The 19067-nt window shown below is 44.5% G+C and overlaps 1 protein-coding gene across 1 annotated transcript in view; it reads left to right on the top strand.

The window, feature by feature from the left end:
* The window catches only part of PCCB (propionyl-CoA carboxylase subunit beta), a 179318-nt gene extending 164808 nt beyond the window's left edge, over nucleotides 1-14510 (top strand). Inside the window, exons 14-15 of the mRNA XM_029616355.1 lie at nucleotides 10912-11011; nucleotides 13313-14510. Of these exons, the coding sequence (XP_029472215.1) occupies nucleotides 10912-11011; nucleotides 13313-13434 (222 nt within the window). The 3' untranslated portion in view covers nucleotides 13435-14510. The remainder of the gene's footprint in view (nucleotides 1-10911; nucleotides 11012-13312) is intronic.
* The last annotated feature ends 4557 nt before the right edge of the window (nucleotides 14511-19067 follow it).

Below are 19067 nucleotides of genomic sequence, written 5' to 3'. Positions count from 1 at the left end.
AGTGGAGTGCCTCGGATCTATATTGGGACCCTTACTTTTCAATATATTTAAAAATGATCTGGAAAGAAATACGAGTGAGGTAATCAAATTTGCAGATGACACAAAATTGTTCAGAGTAGTTAAATCACAAGCAGGTTGTGATAAATTGCAGGAAGACCTTGTGAGACTGGAAAATTGGGCATCGAAATGGCAGATGAAATTTAATGTGGATAAGTGCAAGGTGATACATATAGGGAAAAATAACCCTTGCTATAGTTACACAATGTTAGGTTCCATATTAGGTGCTACCACCCAAGAAAGAGATCTAGACGTCATAGTGGATAACACATTGAAATCAACGGTTCATTGTGCTGCGGCAGTCAAAAAAGCAAACAGAATATTGGGAATTATTAGAAAGGGAATAGTGAATAAAATGGCAAATGTCATAATGCCTCTGTATCGCTCCATGGTGAGACCGCATCTTGAATACTGTGCACAATTCTGGTCGCTGCATCTCAAAAAAGATATAACTGCGATGGAGAAGGTACAGAGAAGGGCGACAAAAATGATAAAGGGAATGGAACAGCTCCCCTATGAGGAAAGACTAAAGAGGTTAGGATTTTTCAGCTTGGAGAAGAGACGGCTGAGGGGGGATATGATAGAGGTGTTTAAAATCATGAGAGGTCTAGAACGGGTAGATGTGAATCGGTTATTTACTCTTTCAGATAATAGAAAGACTAGGGGGCACTCCATGAAGTTAGCATGGGGCACATTTAAAACTAATCGGAGAAAGTTCTTTTTCACTCAACGCACAATTAAACTCTGGAATTTGTTGCCAGAGGATGTGGTTAGTGCAGTTAGTATAGCTGTGTTTAAAAAAGGATTGGATAAGTTCTTGGAGGAGAAGTCCATTACCTGCTATTAAGTTCACTTAGAGAATAGCCACTGCCATTAGCAATGGTAACATGAAATAGGCTTAGTTTTTGGGTACTTGCCAGGTTCTTATGGCCTGGATTGGCCACTGTTGGAAACAGGATGCTGGGCTTGATGGACCCTTGGTCTGATCCAGTATGGCATGTTCTTATGTTCAGGTTGCCCCATCCTCCGGAGTATAAAGTTCCTCATAGAAAGCTTGAAACCTATTCCTAATGGCCGCTGGGTCGGAAAGCATCTCCCCAGAGCTAGCTTTTGTACGATATATCAATTCCTTAATCCGTTTGGTACGCAACCTATGTGCTAAGAGCCTGCTGTGCTTATCACTGAATTCATAATATTGTTGTTTTAGGAGATCCAATCTATGAGCTATGGCCGCTGTATCTAAAGCTGCTATCTCCTCTCTTTTCTTGCTCAGAATCCCCACCCTTATTGACCCTGGGTTTCGTTTATGTCTGCTTTCCAATCTCTCCAAAGGCCTCCCTTTTCTTATTCATTTGCTTTTTGTGATATGTGCCTAAACCTCTCAAGTGGCCCCGAAGTACCACTTTCATTAATTTATTTATTTGTTCAACGTTTTTGTGTACCGACATTTGTTAATAAAATCACATCGGTTACAATTAAACAGAAATGCAGCTACAGAGGCTTTACAGTAGAACTGATTATGAAACTGGGGAGTGGGAAGAACATTAGCAAGGAGCTACCAAAAGGGGTGAACTGGGGGGGGAGCTATAATTAGGGATGGAAGTTATAAAATACAATATTCTTCTTTAGAAAATATATATATACACATTAATCTTCTTTAACTTATGTACAAGCAATAGATTTGAGTACAAGCGATAAATTTAAGATATTGTCAGAGAGGGCTATAAGATGAGGTAACAAACGTTGTTAAGTTGCTGGCAACATACATAGATATGTTGCTGAGAGGTGAATACGCATTATAACTTAAACAGAGGGCTGTGAATTATGGTACGGAAGGACGTGGGGGGGGGGGGGGGGGGGGAGGAGGAACGTGCCGAAGAGAAGGTCTCAGGGGTAAGCTTGCTTGAACAACCAGGTTTTGAGTTTCTGCTTGGATTTTTTTGGGCAAAGTTCTCAGCGTAAGTTGGTGGGCATGGAGTTCCATAGCGCTGGACCTGCTATGGAAAGTGAGCGTTCCTTGGTCGAGGTGAGATGAGTGAGTCTAGGGGAGGGTGTTTGTAAAGTGGCGTGCGGGTAGGTCTGGTGGAGGAGCGAAACTGTAGGGAGTCGCTGAACCATTACATATTTGGATTGTGGATGGCTTTGTGTATGAGTGAGAGTGTCTTAAAGTGGATCCTGGAGGCTATAGGAAGCCAGTGGAGTTGTTTTAGGATGGGAGTAATATGCTTTTTTTTTCTGGTGCTTGTTAAAATGCATGCTGTGGCATTTTGTAGCAGTTGTAAGGGGTGATGGAGTTTTTGGGAAGGCCTAGTAGTAGGGCATTTGAGTAGTCTAATTTGGACAGGATAAGGGCTTGTAGTACTGATCTGAAGTCGTCTAGGTGCAGAAGGGGCTTTAGGTTTTTTTAGTGTGTGTAGCTTGAAGTAGCAGTCTCTAAGGGTGGACTTAATGAATTTCTTTAAGTTGAATTCTGTGTCAATGGTAACGCCTAGGTCACGTACATGTTGTGAAAAGGAAGGGAGGGAGGGAGGTGTATTGGAGGCTGAGGAGTTGGGACTATGGAGTGGGGGTGCGATGATCATAAGTTCGGTTTTGTTGGTATTTAGAGCTAGATTGAGTTTTGTAAGGAGGTCATTGATGGAGGCAAGGGCCTTATCCCATGTTTTTAGAGCATTGGAGAGGGTGTCATTGATGGGTATGAGGATTTGCACATCATTGGCATATATGAAGTGAGGTAGGCCAAGATCAGAAAGGAGATGGCAGAGGGGCAGGAGGTAAATACTAAAAAGTGTGGAGGATAGTGAGGAGCCTTGTGAAACACCTCGTGTTATGCTGATAGCCCTGGATTCATAATTACCTATTTTAACTTTGAAATGTCTGTCGGTGAGAGAGGATTTAAACCAGAGGAGTGGGATCCCTGAGATTCAAATTTCAGATAGCCTGTCAATAAGGATCTTGTGGCTAATGGTATCGAAGGCTGCGGAAATATCCAGGAGGGCTAATATGAATGTTTGGCCCTTGTCTATGCCTGTGAGGATGTAGTCTGAGAGGGAGGTCAGGAGTGTCTCTGTGCTGAAATATTTTTGGAAGCCATGTTGGGATGGAAAAAGAATGTGGTATTGTTTTAAGTAGTCAGTTAATTGGGTGTTGACAGTCTTTTCAAGAATCTTTGCTAAGAGGGGTAAGTTAGATATGGGGCGGTAGTTGGCTAGATCTAAGGGATCAAGTTTCGGTCTCTTGAGTAAAGGTTTTACAATAGCTTGTTTAAGTGGGTTGGGTACATTTCGAAGGGTCATGGATTTATTAACAATGACAGCTATAGATTGGGATATTGTGTTGGGGATGGAAAGGAGGGTTTTAGTCGGGATCGTTTCTGATGGGTGGGTGGATTGTCTCATTCTTTTTAAAATGGATTCAATTTGTGTGGAAGCAGTGGTCTCAAAGGTGCTAAAGTTGGCATTGGTATTTTTAGAGAAGGTTTTAATGGGTGATATAGAACTGGTGAAGCGAGTTGTGAGGTTAGTAATCTTATCGTGGAAGTTTTGCGCTAGTTCTTCACATTTGTTTTTGGCTTCATCACTAGATATAAAGTTTATTGGTGTTTTGGTTAGATCTGAGATGAATGAAAAAAGGGCTTTGGGATTGAAGTGGAGGTTATGTATCCTTAGGGCATAGAAATCTCACTTAGTTTTAAGTGTGTTTTCACGGTAAGTATGCAGAAGGGTTTTGTACTTTGCTAGTTGAGTTGGGGAAGGGTTTTTGCGCCATAACTTTTCCTGTGCTCTGAGGTTGTGTTTCATGGTTTTTAATTCAGGCGTGTACCATGTTCCCTTGTTTTGATGGTAGCTGCTTGCAAGATTCCTGTAGGGTCTGTTAATAGTATAATATACAGTGCTTTAGAAGTCTTCACACCCTTGTTCATTTTCACATTCTCTGGACTAAAAAATACAAACTAAAATATGTTAAAGTAGGAGTTTGTTTCACTAATCTACACAATATACTCTACACCTTCATCATGAAAAAATTTATGGAAATATTCCAAAAGTAATTGAGTTAAAAATAAAGTCTTCATTGATTAAGTCTTTGCACTGCTTGACTCAGTACTTGGTGGAAGCCCCTTTTGTAGTAGTTAACAGCCATGAGTCATTTAGGATAAGTCTTTATCAACTTTGCACAGGGGATGGTGCAGTTTTGCTATTTCTTCTTGGCAGAAAAGCACAAGCTCTTTCAGGTTGGCTGGGGATTGTCTGTGAACTGCAATCTTCCAGTCTTGTCACAGATTTTCTGTTGTATTTAGGTCTAGGCTTTGACTGGGCCACTCGAAACATCCACTTTTTTCTTGCTGAGCCATTCCATTGTTGCTTTTGTTTTGTGCTTAGGATCATTGTCCTGCTGAAAAATTAATCTTTTCCTCAGTCCCAGGTTGTTATAGGTTCACTGTGTGCATGTGGTAAGATACTAGGCCATTATCCCTCAGGCATCTCCCTGGTAAAATTTGCTACCCAAAGACACAAAATGCCACATTCTCACGTGAATCAGTTCAACTGTAGATTCCAGAAATAAGTTTATTATGTGCTCAGTTATATTTCAGAAAGCATTGCAGCAGAGATGGTTTATAGATATAGCAAAGACAATGGTTATAATAATAGAACACAATACTTTATTTTAATGTTGTTAAAATGGCCCAGGAAAACAGTACAGCTCTATCACGTCTGGAAGTTCGGGAGTCCCTCTCATGTGCCTCTTTGTTAGTTACACCCTTTTCATCTGCACATCTGAAAGCATGTTTGATAGACGTGTGCAATTTCCCAAAACATAGCCCGAGTAAGAAACAGCTTGCTTTCTCTTGTGACTTTCACTCCCTCATGACAGATCCTGTACATCTGTTTACTTCTCCCTTCCTCCCACTTGTTTTACGATCACATGGCTTTTCTTCAGCAGTGGTGCCTCCCATACAGACCATGTTTGTGAAATGACTGTTCAACAGTTTCAAGGTTAACATTTTTTCCACTTTCAGCCTGAGTCCCCTGTAGTTGTTTTAAAGTAATCTTAGACCTCAGAGGGACCTTCCACAGCAGTTTTTTTAACCCACAGCTACTGACTTTGGAGGGGTGGTCTGATTGTGGCATGGTCTTGGTGGTGCCAAAAAGTTCCCACTTTACAATGGTGGACATAAGAATGGCCCAAGGAATATTCAAATACATTGACATTTTCTTAAAACCATTTCACAATCTGTATAAGAACATAAGAAATGCTATGCTGAGTCAGAGCAAGGTCCTTCAAGCCCAGCATCCTGTCTTCAACAGTGGCTTTAGAAGTATCCGACAGATCCCCAATAGTTGATTTATTGCATCTCATTCATTGGAATATCACTGGATTTCCCAAGTCTACCTGGCTAATACCTGCTCATGGACTTTTCCTTCAGGAACTTGTCCAACTCTCTTTTGAACCCCATTATCTTGCAGCAGATTCCATAGTTTGAAAAAATCCTTCCTGCAATTTGTTTTAAAGCTGCTGGTTGCTAGTTTCATGAAGTGAGGTCCTCGTGTTATTTGAAAGGGTAAATAAACTATCCACACTGAACTAATTTGATGGAAGATATGGTTAAATAAAGAAAGAAAGAAAGAGAAAGAAAGAAAGAAAATAAACACCCATTCCACCCCGCTCATGATTTTATAAATCTCAATTATATACCCTCTGTTGTCTATTTTCCAAGCCAAAGAGCCCTAATCTGTTTAATCTTTCTCCATAAAGGAGCTTTTCCATCCCCTTTATGTTGGGGTTTTTTTTTTTAATCCTTCTTGGTACCTTTTCTTTTTTTTTTTTTCATTTAAAGTTTTATTGTATTAAATGTCAAGGATACATAAACACAAAGTGCACGCAGGCACAAAACATTCAACAGCAAAAAGAGAAAGGTATCCAATATTACTTGGTACCTTTTCTATGTCCACTATGTCTAATATGAGAAGGGATGAACAGAACTTCCCAAAACACTCAAAACGCAATTGCACCATGGATCTATACAAAACCATTATGGTATTTTCAGTTTTGTTCTCTATTCCTTTCCAAATATTTCCTAATATTTTATTTGTCTTTTTGACCACCACCACACACTGAGCTGAAGATTTCAAGGACTCTGAGGTCCTTTTCCTGGAAGGTGACTCCTAAAACGAAACCCAACATCATGCACCTGTAGGTGGGATTATTTTTCCATATGTGCATTACTTTGCACTTGTCCACAGTAAGTTTCATATGCCATTTAGATGCTCAGTCTCCTAGTCTTTCTACATTTCCTCACAATCAGATTGGGGGTCATTTGCAAAGGAGTTACGCATGTAAATGTGACATACTATCGTAGCAATTTTCAAAAGCTATTTACTCGAGTAAAGTGCACTTACTTGAGTAAATCCTATGGACAATTCAATGGCATATATTGTAGCAATTTTGAAAAGCCCACTTACTTGAGTAAAGTGTATTTACTCGAGCAAAAACCAGTTTTGCTCGAGTAAATGCTTTTTAAAATCTACCCCATTATTTAAAATCTGTTTTTATTTATTTTTAGAGCATTTATGAATCACTTACAGATTCTGTGACCGCCCTTGATGCTGTCGAGTTATATGGCCTCAATGCCATGGCCACCCTTTGGGCCCATTGCGGTGCATCGCCTCAATGCCATCGCAGTGTGGAGCTGCCCCGATACCATCGCCACCCTCGATGCCATTGAGGTGCAGGGCCACTATGGAGACCGTCGGGCGTGTTGGCCATCGATGCCTTTTGTTGCCGCTTTCGACAATGTCGAGCACCACCATTGAGGCACTGGGATCACCATCGAGTGCCCTAGTCATCCTCGAGGCCATCGACTGCCGGGGCTCTTGAGAGCCTTCAAGAGCCATTGAAGCCCTTGAGTGATAGGGATTTCGGCTTTGAACAGATTCGCCAGGTTCGCCATTTATTCAAGGCACCCTGGTACACTGAGGCATCCAGGCACAGTGGTAGAGTGTCCTAGAGGCTCCTTGGCAGTGTCCCAATGGGACACTGACAGGCATCATGCTGTCCCATCACTGGTCTATGGCTATCAGGCACCAAAGACGCCGATGATCTTGGGGGCCCTGAGCCACTGTGAGCGGGGGCATAGAGTCCCCAATCCGGATTTGTGCACCATTGGTGTTAATGAGCACTAGCGAGACTATCGTTAGCCATAGCCGCTAGCGAGGGACGCCATCGAACTTCCAGCATCAATGTACTCAGATGGATAAGTGAGCTGAGGGGAACAGTCGACTGGGGCTAGCAGTCATCTGTTCTGCTGGGCACTGATGAGGCATGTCAGGGCCATGTCGGTGCTGCAGAGCCTCTGCCTGCAGGTGCCCCCTGGCATCCTAGATACCACCAGTCCATCAGTGCCTTTGGGCATTGGGATCTCTATCGGTGCTGCCCGGCTGTTGAGGTCAGCGCCTGTGGCACTGGAGATGGCACTATATACCGTCAAACTGATCAAGATTCGGTCAAGCTCTGTTGAATCCCTGGGTACAGTGACGTTTGATGCCCTTGATGTGATTAATTGGTGAGTATGAAATCACTATGGGTCCTATGGCACTGTCGGTATTGTGGGCACCAATGGACACGACTGGATGCTGCAGGACATGACCTCAGAGCACCACGAGCACCAGTCACGATGGACTTTGCTGCTGTCGTTCTATGAGGGAAATGGTGAGCCATTCCCGTCACAGTTTCCAGGGGCGTGTCCAGTCTCTTGGAGCTAAAGTTTCTTGCTTTGAGTACATGTCATTTCTATCACACTAGAGATGTCTTTTAATGGTATGTTAACACCAGCCATAATGGGAAAGAGAGGATGAGAGAGAGAACATTGATGAGAGAACCATATTTCCTCAGATTTATCGCATTTAACCTTAAGTTTGGACATTTTCAACCAGTCACAAACCTTATTTAAGCTACTGTTGAAATTAGCAAGAGAATTTGGCAAATTGAGATCACAGCTAGCAACGATCTGTATATCGTCAGTGTAGAAATAATTATCCCAAACTTTGTATCAGGCTGGCAAGAAGGGCCAGATACAGTTAAAAATCATAGGAGATAATATAGAGCCTTGGGGGCACACCACATATCGGGGAACTAGAGGCGGAAGATGTGGAATTCCAGATGACACTAAAGAGTCGAGTCTCTAAAAAAGATTTAAACCGGTCAAGATATTTGTCTTGCACGCAGATATCAAATAGGCAGTTGAGCAGCAGTTGATGATCGACAATATCAAACACTGCGCTAATATCAAGACAGACTAGCAGAGGCATTTAACCCTTATTTAGATACAAACTGAGGTCATTGATGAAAACAGAAAGGACAGTTTCCGTGCAATGTCCTTTCCTGTACCTAGATTGCTTTGGGTGTAATAGTACTGTTTTATATTTAAAAATATATAAATAAATAAATAGAGAGCTGGCAAGTGAAGGAAGCTCGGATATGAGGGCAATAATTATTCAGATAGTCCAAATCTTGATGTGCCTTTTTTTTTTTTTCAAGAACAGTTCAAACAATAGCAGATTTAAGTGATGAGGGCGAGATACAGTTTCAAGACTGGTGTTAATTATGTTGGCCAGAGGGAGCATTAATCCCATCTCAAGATTTCTGACACATTTAAAGGGCAAAGGATCAACAGTAGAGGATATAAGGTTATGTGACCTAATAAATTATTTTATTGAAGGCAGACAGCTTACTAATAGGGATTTTCTCAATATGGGTTGAGGAGGGTAGAACTAAAGGGGTAATTCAGAAATAGAGCTGGACAAGAATCCTACTTTAATTTTACTGACTTTATAAATCAAATGTCAAAAGGAAATCATGGGCAGTGATTCTATTAGAAGGCAAACTCTATACAGATTTAAGGCCGGAGATGCGAGAAACCAGCTGAAAAAGTGCTTAGGCCTGTCTTCTACTTCAGCTAAAGTTGTCTTGATCTAATTTCTTTTAGCTAGCTTAACAGTCAGTAGATAATTTTTAATGTTGCTCTTTAGCATGGTTTTGTCATGAGGCAAATGATCCTTTCCCCTCTTTGTGTTTGAAATACCTTGCTTGCCTCTTGACCAGAGTGGTACCAGGGTAACTTGCTCTTATCAATATGGATGAAATATTGAATGGAGGCAGTTTGATCAAAGGCTGCTCTTAAATTAGTGCTCCATGCGGACATTTTTTCATCGCGAGAGACTGATGAAATCTGGTGGGAAAACTATGGCATCGGCAATCTTATTCCGCTCAAGGTCTTTGGTCTGCTGATTCACCAAATATATTACTTTGGTTGCCGGAATGTCTGTCTACTTGCTGTTTGTCACTGATTAAGCAATCTTACAGGCCTGAGAAACTTCTCAACGATTTTTAATTCACTTCCTGTCTGCTCCTGTTGCATTGATTGTCCTCCCCACCCAATGACATAGGGGGCCTATTCCCCTATTAGACCCGTGTTAATGCCGCTGATTTACCAACTGTATTACTGGGTTGCTATGATGTCTGTCTACTCGCTATGTCGCTGATTAAGCAATCTTAACAGGTGTCAAACTTCTCAAGGATTCTCTCTACACTTCCTGTCTGCTCTCGTTGCATTCATTTCCCTGCCTACTTGATGACCTAGGGCACCCTGCTCTCCTTATTAGACTTGTGCTGGCATGCTCTTTAGACCGGACTTTGGTTGGTGTATTTAAGGATATTTGCAGCTTTATTTCTTATACTTACTGCCTGTTTGCTACTTTTCTGGAATTATGTAGTCTGTGGGTCTGCTTCTAACTCAGTTCCTGTAATTTTAGGAAGTGGCAGGTACTCTGCTAATCCTTCCTGTACAGCATAAATCTGAAATACACAGCTCTCTTTAAAATCACTGGAAAAAGCCCATTTATCTCAGGATTGTAAAGTTTTTGCTATGATTGTTTTGTACAGAATAATTATAAGTATACTTGTGCCCCGTGTGTCTTTCTCCATCAAGATCTTTCTATCTGGTTATCTTTCTTACCTCCTTTTTATTTTTTTCTACCTATCACCCCATCCTAGGATTCCCTTTCTGACACTTTTATTGGATTTTTTTTTTTTCTGATTTTGATTTTTCCCTCCTTTCTCTGCCTCTCCCCATTCCATGCTCATTCCTCCCTCAAACTTCTCCTCCCCGTGACCTCTCAAACTGCCTTCCTGCCTCACATCCTGATTATCTTCACCCTACTTCCATTCCGATTGCCCTAAAATGTTCTGTTCCTTCCCCCATCCCAGAATCCTCTGATTCCTTCCATTTCCTTCTTCTCTTTAGGGCGCTTTTCTTCCTTTTTTTTAATTTACTTTTCTTTTTCTTCTCTTTGCAATGTCCTCTCTTCATTACTCCCTCCTTATCCCATGAAGGATAGGCCTTTTGTGTCTGGCTTATCCTCCTACATGCTGCAGTATGGGTGGTTTTTTTATTCATAATTTTGCCTTGGCTACAGTAAGGATAAAGGTGCAGATGTTCTTGCTTTCCTGGTATAAAGGGGGCTGTTAATGTTTCGCACAGAGTTATATAAGCGAAATATAAACATTGTAAAATAAATATTGATGGGGCAGATAAGCACTGTATTTTGTAGTGCACATGTTAGTGTGCTTTGCTGGGCATTCATGCCAGTACCTCTTAACTGATGAGGCTAATTTTGTTTTAAATTTACAAAATAATTAAAATGCTTTCAGTATGACATGAAGACCTTGTTGAACTGTTTCAGACTGCAGTCTCTCCTCTATTTATTAGCAGACAGTGAAAGAGCTTCCATTCGTGTACAGGTAGAATCGCCCTGTGATGATGATGTGATTCTCACATGTCCTTTCCTTTGGTGCTAGGGTGCTGTCCAAATCATCTTTCGTGGACAAACGAATGAAGAGGCGGCAGAAGTGGAATATGTGGAAAAATTTGCCAATCCCTTCCCTGCAGCGGTGAGAGGTGAGATTTCATTGTTCTAAGTTGTGGTAATCAATTCTATTACATAGGTATTCAGGCAACCATCATAGGGAGGGGTTGGATTCCTGCTCAGCTGCCATCCATGTGACTTATCTATATTAGGCGTCTCTCTCACAGCACAGAAGTATGGGTAGTACATGGAACAAACTCACTGAGAGTTGCAAGGAATCAGAGCTAACAGATGTGGCAGCAGTTGGTGCCAGCCGGCAGAGGAGAGGCTTAGAAGGAAAAAGGAATGGAGAGAATACCTGGGGCAACAGTATGTGTTCAGTGTTTATGGGAAAAATACAGATTTCAGTTTTTCCCTGTTAGGGAGGTTTTATGGGTGTTTTTCTACTGCAAATAGAAGCCCTTGGCATAAGCGAGATCATACAGTTTCTTGAAAGGAATCTGTGGAAGCTGATTGTATCCAAATAAGGTCAAAAGGCACAACACACTGTAGACTACTGCCACAAGTTTATTGGGGTTGGCCGTGGGTGGAGAGGGAAACTAAAGAAGGAACAGGGTAAGTATTGAGTTGTCATTTTATCCAGAGGGGAGGAGAGGACATCTGACTACTTAGTGATCCAAGAGAGAAGAAGAGGTCAAAGGTCTGTGTGATCTTTTTGGAAGGAGTGGAGAGGAGACAGTATGTTTGGCTATAGTTATCCTTGGGGAGAAAAAAAGGAGAGGACAATGAGTTATGAGTTTCTCCAAGGAGAAGCAGGATGGTAGTCCTTACACTTGGGTGGCATCATTAGATGGAGCCTGGCACAAGAAACCTTTGTCAAAGTTTCTAGAAACTTTGACACACTGAGCATGCCCAGCATGCTATATCCATGCAGGATCCCTCGTCAGTCTTTTTCCATGAAGCTGAAGCCTCACAGGTGTGGAGCTCATGCTTTTTTGCTGTGAAAAACAACTCTTCTTTTTTTTTTTCTCTTCTTGCAGGAGTCCCGTAGGGCCCCTCCGTATGTTTTTCAGGTTTTTCTTTCTCGGTATCTGTAAGTTTCCTTGGTAGTTTGCGGTCAATTACTGATGGTATTGCCACCCGGTGACCACTGGGCATAGACTGCTCACTGTATTCTTTTTTTCCATGGCATCATCCAGCTTCCGCTGTTGCCCCCAGTGCCCTCAGACCATGTCCATCCCAGAGCCCTACAAGATCTGTGTCCCGTGTCTGGGGGCATTGCATGATGTCCGTGGCTGTATTCTTTGTGCCCAAATGATCACCAAGGGTTGTCTGGCACGCCTGGACAAAATGGAGAAGCTGTTCGGCACTAAGAAATCTGAACCATTGACATCGGCGTCCGGGACCTCAACTCGGCATAAGGGAGTCTCGGCGACAAGCCCCTCGGTGTCTCCTCTGCTACCGAATCCCAGTCCAGACGTAGGAGCGGGGGACCGAGCGAGCTCCATACCCTCACGGTCCAGATCTGGTTCTTCTCCATCTCCCTCTGCTCTGGGTAAGGACTGGTGTGAGCACCCGGAAAAGTCCAGGAAGCACTGGCATCGGTCTTCATCCTTGAAGACGTCTGACCACGGTAAGGCGCCAACGTCGTCCCTGCCTACGCACAAGGACTGCAACTTGAGGGCCACATTGACTCATTTGGTCCGGACCATGTCAATTTCGGTGGCTCACTTGCATGCGGTACCTGTGCACGAGATATGCAAGGCGGTGACTTGGAGTTCACTCCACACATTCACCTCTCGTTATTGTCTGGACAAAGATGGTCGACGTGACAGTCAGTCGGTCCTCCGTAATCTATTTCAGCCTTAAAAACCCCAACTCTTCCTACCTTGGGCTCTTTCTTTGGGTGCAGGCTTGCTCCCCAGGTTTTGGCAGTTCTATTTGTTGTGCACGTTTAGACCTGTTAAAGGCTGCATCTGTTGGGAGCAGCCTCACGAAACACACCCACCACCTCGTGGAGTTGGGTTTCTTTCAGTTTGATATTTTATTTTCACGAACCCTGTTATAAGGCTGAAGTGGGACCCCACGTTGATAGTGGCATGCTGGGCTGGCTCAATGTGTCAATCAGGTTCTAGAAACCTTGACAAAAGTTTTCCGTGCTGGGCTCCATCTGATGTCACCCATGTGTAAGGACTAACATCCTGCTGTCCTTGGAGAACACCTGTTACAGGTAAGCAACTCTGTTTTATCAAGGTGAAGTCAGTAGATCTGACTTTGCTGTCTTAAGCAATTAGGGTGTCTGAAAAAATAGCAATACTGAATATGATGCCAGTGAGTCTGCTGTATAGAGGACTGTTAATCTGAAATTATTTTTTCTTTTTGGGGTTTAACAGGCTTTGTTGATGACATCATTCAGCCTTCTACTACTCGTTTGCGCATTTGTCGTGACCTGGATATGCTTGCAAGCAAGAAGCAGAAGAACCCCTGGAAAAAGCATGCCAATATCCCTTTGTAGTGCCCCCATCCTTCCTCCCACCCCACCCCCTCTTTAGTGTCTGCCTTGGACAGAAACTGACATTCCCTTGTAATACTTCCACTTCAGCAGAGGCACAGCAGTCTCCTCCTTTTGGCACTGACTACCTCACCTAGATGCAGCATTCTAGTATTGCTCTGTACATGATCCTCTCTTCCCTCGGGAAGCAAATCAGTATCCTCTGTTGTGGCTCTACCAAAGAAGTATAGCACCATTCACCTGCCATGGTTCGTGACAACAATCCCATGAACGGCAGCTAGTTGGGGTAGGTTGTGTGTGATAGTGATGGGAGTTCAGTGTTAGAAAGTTGGGTGTGAGGGGAAAGGGGAGATATGCAAATCAGCTTATAATTGTAATGACATGTACTTTTTTTTTTTTTCCAATTAATTTACTAAGGTACAACTTTTTTGCAAATAATTTACTGCAAAATCTAAGCCATTAAGTTAAGTAAATCAAAGGGGAATCACGAACAGCAATGACCAATAATCGGATAACAGCAGGGTCACATTATTCTTTCTTCTCTTTGGAAGTTTTCATGGTTGGGTACCAGACATGTACTCTCCAGTCCGCCGTCCAAGCAGTGACTGCTTTCATGGCTTCTTCTGAAGAATTACATTATACAGTGGGTTTGAAATTGTGGATGAAATGTACTGTGTGTATTAATATACACAGAAAGTTATTCTTTGCTTCTTTCTACATTATGCTTGTTTTTCATTAGGAATAAGTAAGTCAATGTCATTGCTAATATCATCAAGGTTTAAGCAAAAATGAAAGATTTGATTATAGGAATCGTTCATCTGGGGTCTAACAGCAGCTTGAAGCGTAAGTGTCTTTCCTCCATGGACAAGAAAGAGTGGTACAGGACAAGGTGACTAAATCACATCGTGTCAAAATACATGGGGCACTGATTGCCTTAAGCAAATCATGACATCTCACAGCCCATAATGGGATAAAAGCAGGACTCACTTAGCCTGGTCTTTATGACAGAGTCACTTAGATTGAAATTATTTGTAATTTACCTCAGATACAGAATACTATTAAACACAAGATGGAGTGTGGCTGGAGTTTAAGTTAATACCATTCAAAAGAGCAACCCTCGCTGACTAAGTTTACATGCAGTGTTTCATTTTTAAAAAAAATATATTTATTACTGTGCATCTCCCTAGAAAAATCTAACAGGAATAAGAGACAGGCTCCACAGCCTCAGCTTTCAGAGGCCCTTGTAGCAGAGGAGGACCGGAAGCCTCATCTGCATACATTACTCAGCTGGCCCTGCAAGAGGCCTCTAGAGGTCACTGCGAGTGATCCAGACTTCAGGCTCCATAGCCATAGCTTCCAGAGGCCCCGTACCCTTTGCAGCAGAAGAGGACCAAGACTTCTTACTGTAAATGTACTACAGATTTTAAATAGAAGGAATTTAATTCACAATGAGTCAATAAGATAGTTAACTCTCTATCTTTATTCAGGTTTATGAATCACCTAAAACAATACAGTAGGCGATGTACAAATAAAACGGCATAAAAAATAAATTAGACAGTCACCAACACATAAAAATAAATCCATAGCCGTCAGAACTATCAATAAGGAAGTATTTCGTTCAAAGTCCCAATGGTTAATAGTATGCCTTTTTAAACAGTCATGTTATAAGTAGAATTGTAGTGTTTTGAGATCATTGACAGACAACTATAAAGTAAAACAATAGTCAAAGTACTTTAAATTAGCTTTACATCCCTACTCCTTTAGAAATTTTAACTTATTAAAAAATAACATGAAGATCGAGATAGTGGTCCAGCAGTGAGAGGGAGGCTTACCAGTCTTTTGTACCGAGTGCCACATGTATGATTCCCTGTAAGTACCGGATCAGTCCAGACTCCTGGGTTTATTCATCCGTGCCAGCAGGCGGAGACAGAGAAAGTAAAACTGACACTGCTTTATACGTTGATGCCACCTGCAGTTCCTCAGTATTTCTCTGTCTCCAGCAGTGGTTGACTGATGCTTAAACCTGCAGTTTGGTCCAGTAATTTTCATTTTTTTATTGGTATTTTTTCTGTGGATTCTCATTTGAGCCTTCTTCCCCGGAGTCGGGGTTCCTTGTGAGGGTCCTCTCCCCTGTTTGGTTGAGGCGGGGGGGGGGGGGGGGCTGGGGGTCAGTGACCCTTTTGTACGCCCACTCCCCAAGTCACCGTGAGGTGCACATCCGATGGTCCGGATCCCTCCCTGTCACGTGTGGGCTCACTAAATTTTGTCTTCCTCACTTTCCTCTTGTGCTGAATTGAGCTGGACAGCTCTCTTTAGTGACAGGAGGAGGAAACTTTCAGTGAGGCTGCTTTTAGAGCAGTAAAGTTGTTTTTAAAAAAAAAAAAAAAAAGGGAAACTGAGTTAGCAGCAACAGGTAGGGATGACAGCTTGGGCCGGCTCTCTCTCTCCCCCACCCCTTCCCTGGTGCGGTTTTGGAGGTTTTTTTCAGGGTGTTTGAGATTTTTTGCTACTTTTTTTTCTTTACTTTTGCCTCGGGCCGTCGGCAGTGTGATGGTGAGGGGGATGGCTTGTTGCGCATGCGGGTCGACTCCAGAGCAGCTGAATCACTGCGGTTTGTGTGCTGCATGTATTTCAGGGGGGAGGGTCCCTTGGAGCTCCTGATGCCGGCCAAACGTAGAAGGGGGTGGTCCTGCTCCTTCCCCTGCAGCTCCCAGCACGTCTGGGTCACGTGTGCCATCCTGGTGCGGCAACCGCGGGAATGGCAACCATCTTGGATCCCCCAGCGGTCAGGCCCATTTTTCCAGAGCCTGGAGAGGATCTTCCTCCGGTTCTTTCCCCGGTGCTCCCACGTCCTGTTGAGGGACAGGGGATCCTGGCAGGGCCCCGGGGGGCCCCTTGTTGGCACCGGCCGATAGTGGGCGGGCTCCGGCACCCTTTTCGCCTGAGTTTGTGCTTCTCATGCACAAGGTGTTTTTGGAGCAATATGAGGGGTTTGGACCTCCCGTAGGGGGCCAACACCCTCTGCTTTTACTCCCGGGGCCTGGAGTCTCTCAGGACGGGGAGCTACCCGGCTCGAGCATGGCTCAGAATACGCACGGAGCCTCACAGGGAGCCGCTGCACCCGCTAGAGGGTTATGAGTGCCCACAGTGGTGCCACTGGAAGATTCCGGCTGGGCAGTGACGGCGCTGGCCGGTGCTCATTTGGCGGACCTGAACGCGATGGATACCGACTACAATGATGATTGGATCCTGGGCCTGTGGCAGAGAGAGATGACCCCAAGACCCTACGATTGTTTCGCAAAGAAGAGCTAGCGTCGCTTATTCCTCAGGTTCTGGAGGAGCTGGGGCTTCAGTCTCCTCAGGAGGACACTCGCAAGCATGGTGCGGATCCAGTTTTGCAGGGCATGGGGCATCCTTCTTCCAGGTTCCCGTAGCACGAATCCGCTAAGACGTTGGTGGATCAGGAGTGGAATACGCCAGATGCGGGTCTGAAAGTCAGTAGGGCTATGGCCAAGCTTTATGCTTTGCCAGAACAGACCCTGGAGTTGTTAGCCCTACTGAAAGTGGATGCTGCAGTCTCCGCCATCACAAAGAAGACAACCATTCTGGTTATGGGAGCGACAGCTCTGAAGGATGTCCAGGATCGCAAGCTGGAAATTCATCTCAAAAGGATTTTTGAGGTTTCAGCTTTGAGTCTTTGCGCGGCGATTTGTTCTAGCCTCATGCAGAGAGCATGCTTACGCTGGGTCCAGTGTTCGCAGGAGGAACAGACACATATAAGGGTGGTGAAGCAGCTCAGGCAGACTGGATGGAGGCGGCGATCGTGTTTGTAGCCGATGCACTGTATGATGTGATACGGACATCCTCCCATATTATGGGGGCAGCAGTGTCCGCAAGGCGCCTCCTCTGGCTTCGTAACTGGTCCGCAGGTGTTTCCTCTAAGACCCAGCCGGCATCCTTACCATTCAAGGGTCATCTTCTCTTTGGAGAGGAATTGGATCAGATTGTGAAGCAATTAGCAGACCCTAAGGTGCCTCGCTTGCCAAAGGACAGACCTCGGGGTCGGCGGACTTTTTCTACTCAGCTGCGATTTCGGGACAATCGCTGGTTTTGCCAACCACGCCCCGCGGCGGTGGCGCAGAGGTCCTTTTCGCCTAGAGGGCAGTCTTGGGGGCAGTCCTTTCGAGGAGGACGTAGACCCTTCAGGGCCTCCAGCAACACTGGATCCTCCGGTCCCAAGTCAGCTCAATGAAGGGAGGCAGGTCCACTCCACCGTTCCTTTTATAGGATGGCGACTGGCAGGATTTTACGGGGAGTGGTCCAAGGTCACGCAGGATCAGTGGGTTCTTGGTGTGATAAGGGACGGTTACGCTTTAGAATTTGCTCGACCAGTCCGCGACTTGCTCCTAATCTCCCCCTGCGGCTCGCTGCAGAAGCACAGAGTAGCTCGGGACTGGCCACGGCACCGCAAATCTTTACCAAGATCATGGTGGTTGTTGCGGTGGCGTTGCGACAGCAGGGTGTACTTGTACATCCTTATCTGGACGATTGGCTCATTTGAGCGAAGTTGGAGGCCAGTTGCCATGCAGCAGTACAAGCGGTACTCCGGACCTTGTGGTCGTTAGACTGGGTGGTGAATTTGGCCAAAAGTCACCTGGTTCTGTCCCAGACTCTGGAGTATCTGGGAGTGTTTTTCGACACCAGCAAAGGCAGAGTTTTTCTGACGAATGAGAGAGTGCGCAAGCTACAATCTCAAGTTCAGCATTTCGTGCAGTTGTGTGTTCCCAGGGCTTGGCATATATTACAGGTCCTCTGTTCCATGATTTCCACAGTGGAGCTGGTACCATGGGCCTTTGCTCATATGCATCCCCTCCAGAGAGTACTTCTGGGCCAGTGGAGTCCGGTGTCGGCGAAGTATCACCAACCCATTCCCCTCCCTCTGGAAGCCAAGGACAATCTGTCGTGGTGGCTACACACACCCCACCTCCAGCGGGGGGTTTCCTTGGAAATTCCGGATTGGGTGATTCTCACCACGGATGCAAGTCTCTCCGGTTGGGGAGCAGTTTGTCAGCGTCAAGCGGCTCAGGGTACCTGGTCGACCTGAGAGGCCTCCTGGTCTATCAATCGCTTGGAAGCCAGGGTGGTGCATTTGGCTTTGCTTGCTTTTCAGCCGTTACTTCAGGGACGTTCGGTGTGAGTTCTCTTGGACAATGCGACAACAGTAGCCTACATAAACAGACAAGGCGGCACCAGGAGCCTTGCGGTGTCGCTGGAAATTAGAGATGTGAATCGGAACCAGAATCGGATCCGATTTCAGTTCCGATTTACATCTCTATAGATGTGAATCGGAACCAGAATCGGATCCGATTTCAGTTCCGATTCACATCTCTACTAGAAATTCAGGACTTGATCCTATGGGCAGAACAGCATTTAGTTCAGATATCGGCATCTCATATTGCTGAAGTCGAGAATGTACAAGCCGATTATCTCAGCCACACACTCTTAGATCCAGGAGAATGGGAGTTGTCGGACACAGCAATGCAACTCATTTGCGAGAAATGGGGCTGTCCTCGGGTCGATCTGATGTTGACGCGTCACAATGCAAAGGCTCCTTGGTTCTTCAGCAGACGCAGGGA

This window comes from Rhinatrema bivittatum, chromosome 9 (assembly GCF_901001135.1).
Source record: "Rhinatrema bivittatum chromosome 9, aRhiBiv1.1, whole genome shotgun sequence".
NCBI lineage: Eukaryota > Metazoa > Chordata > Amphibia > Gymnophiona > Rhinatrematidae > Rhinatrema > Rhinatrema bivittatum.
Note: the sequence above shows the minus strand (reverse complement) of the source record. Positions and strands in the feature narration are given on the sequence as shown.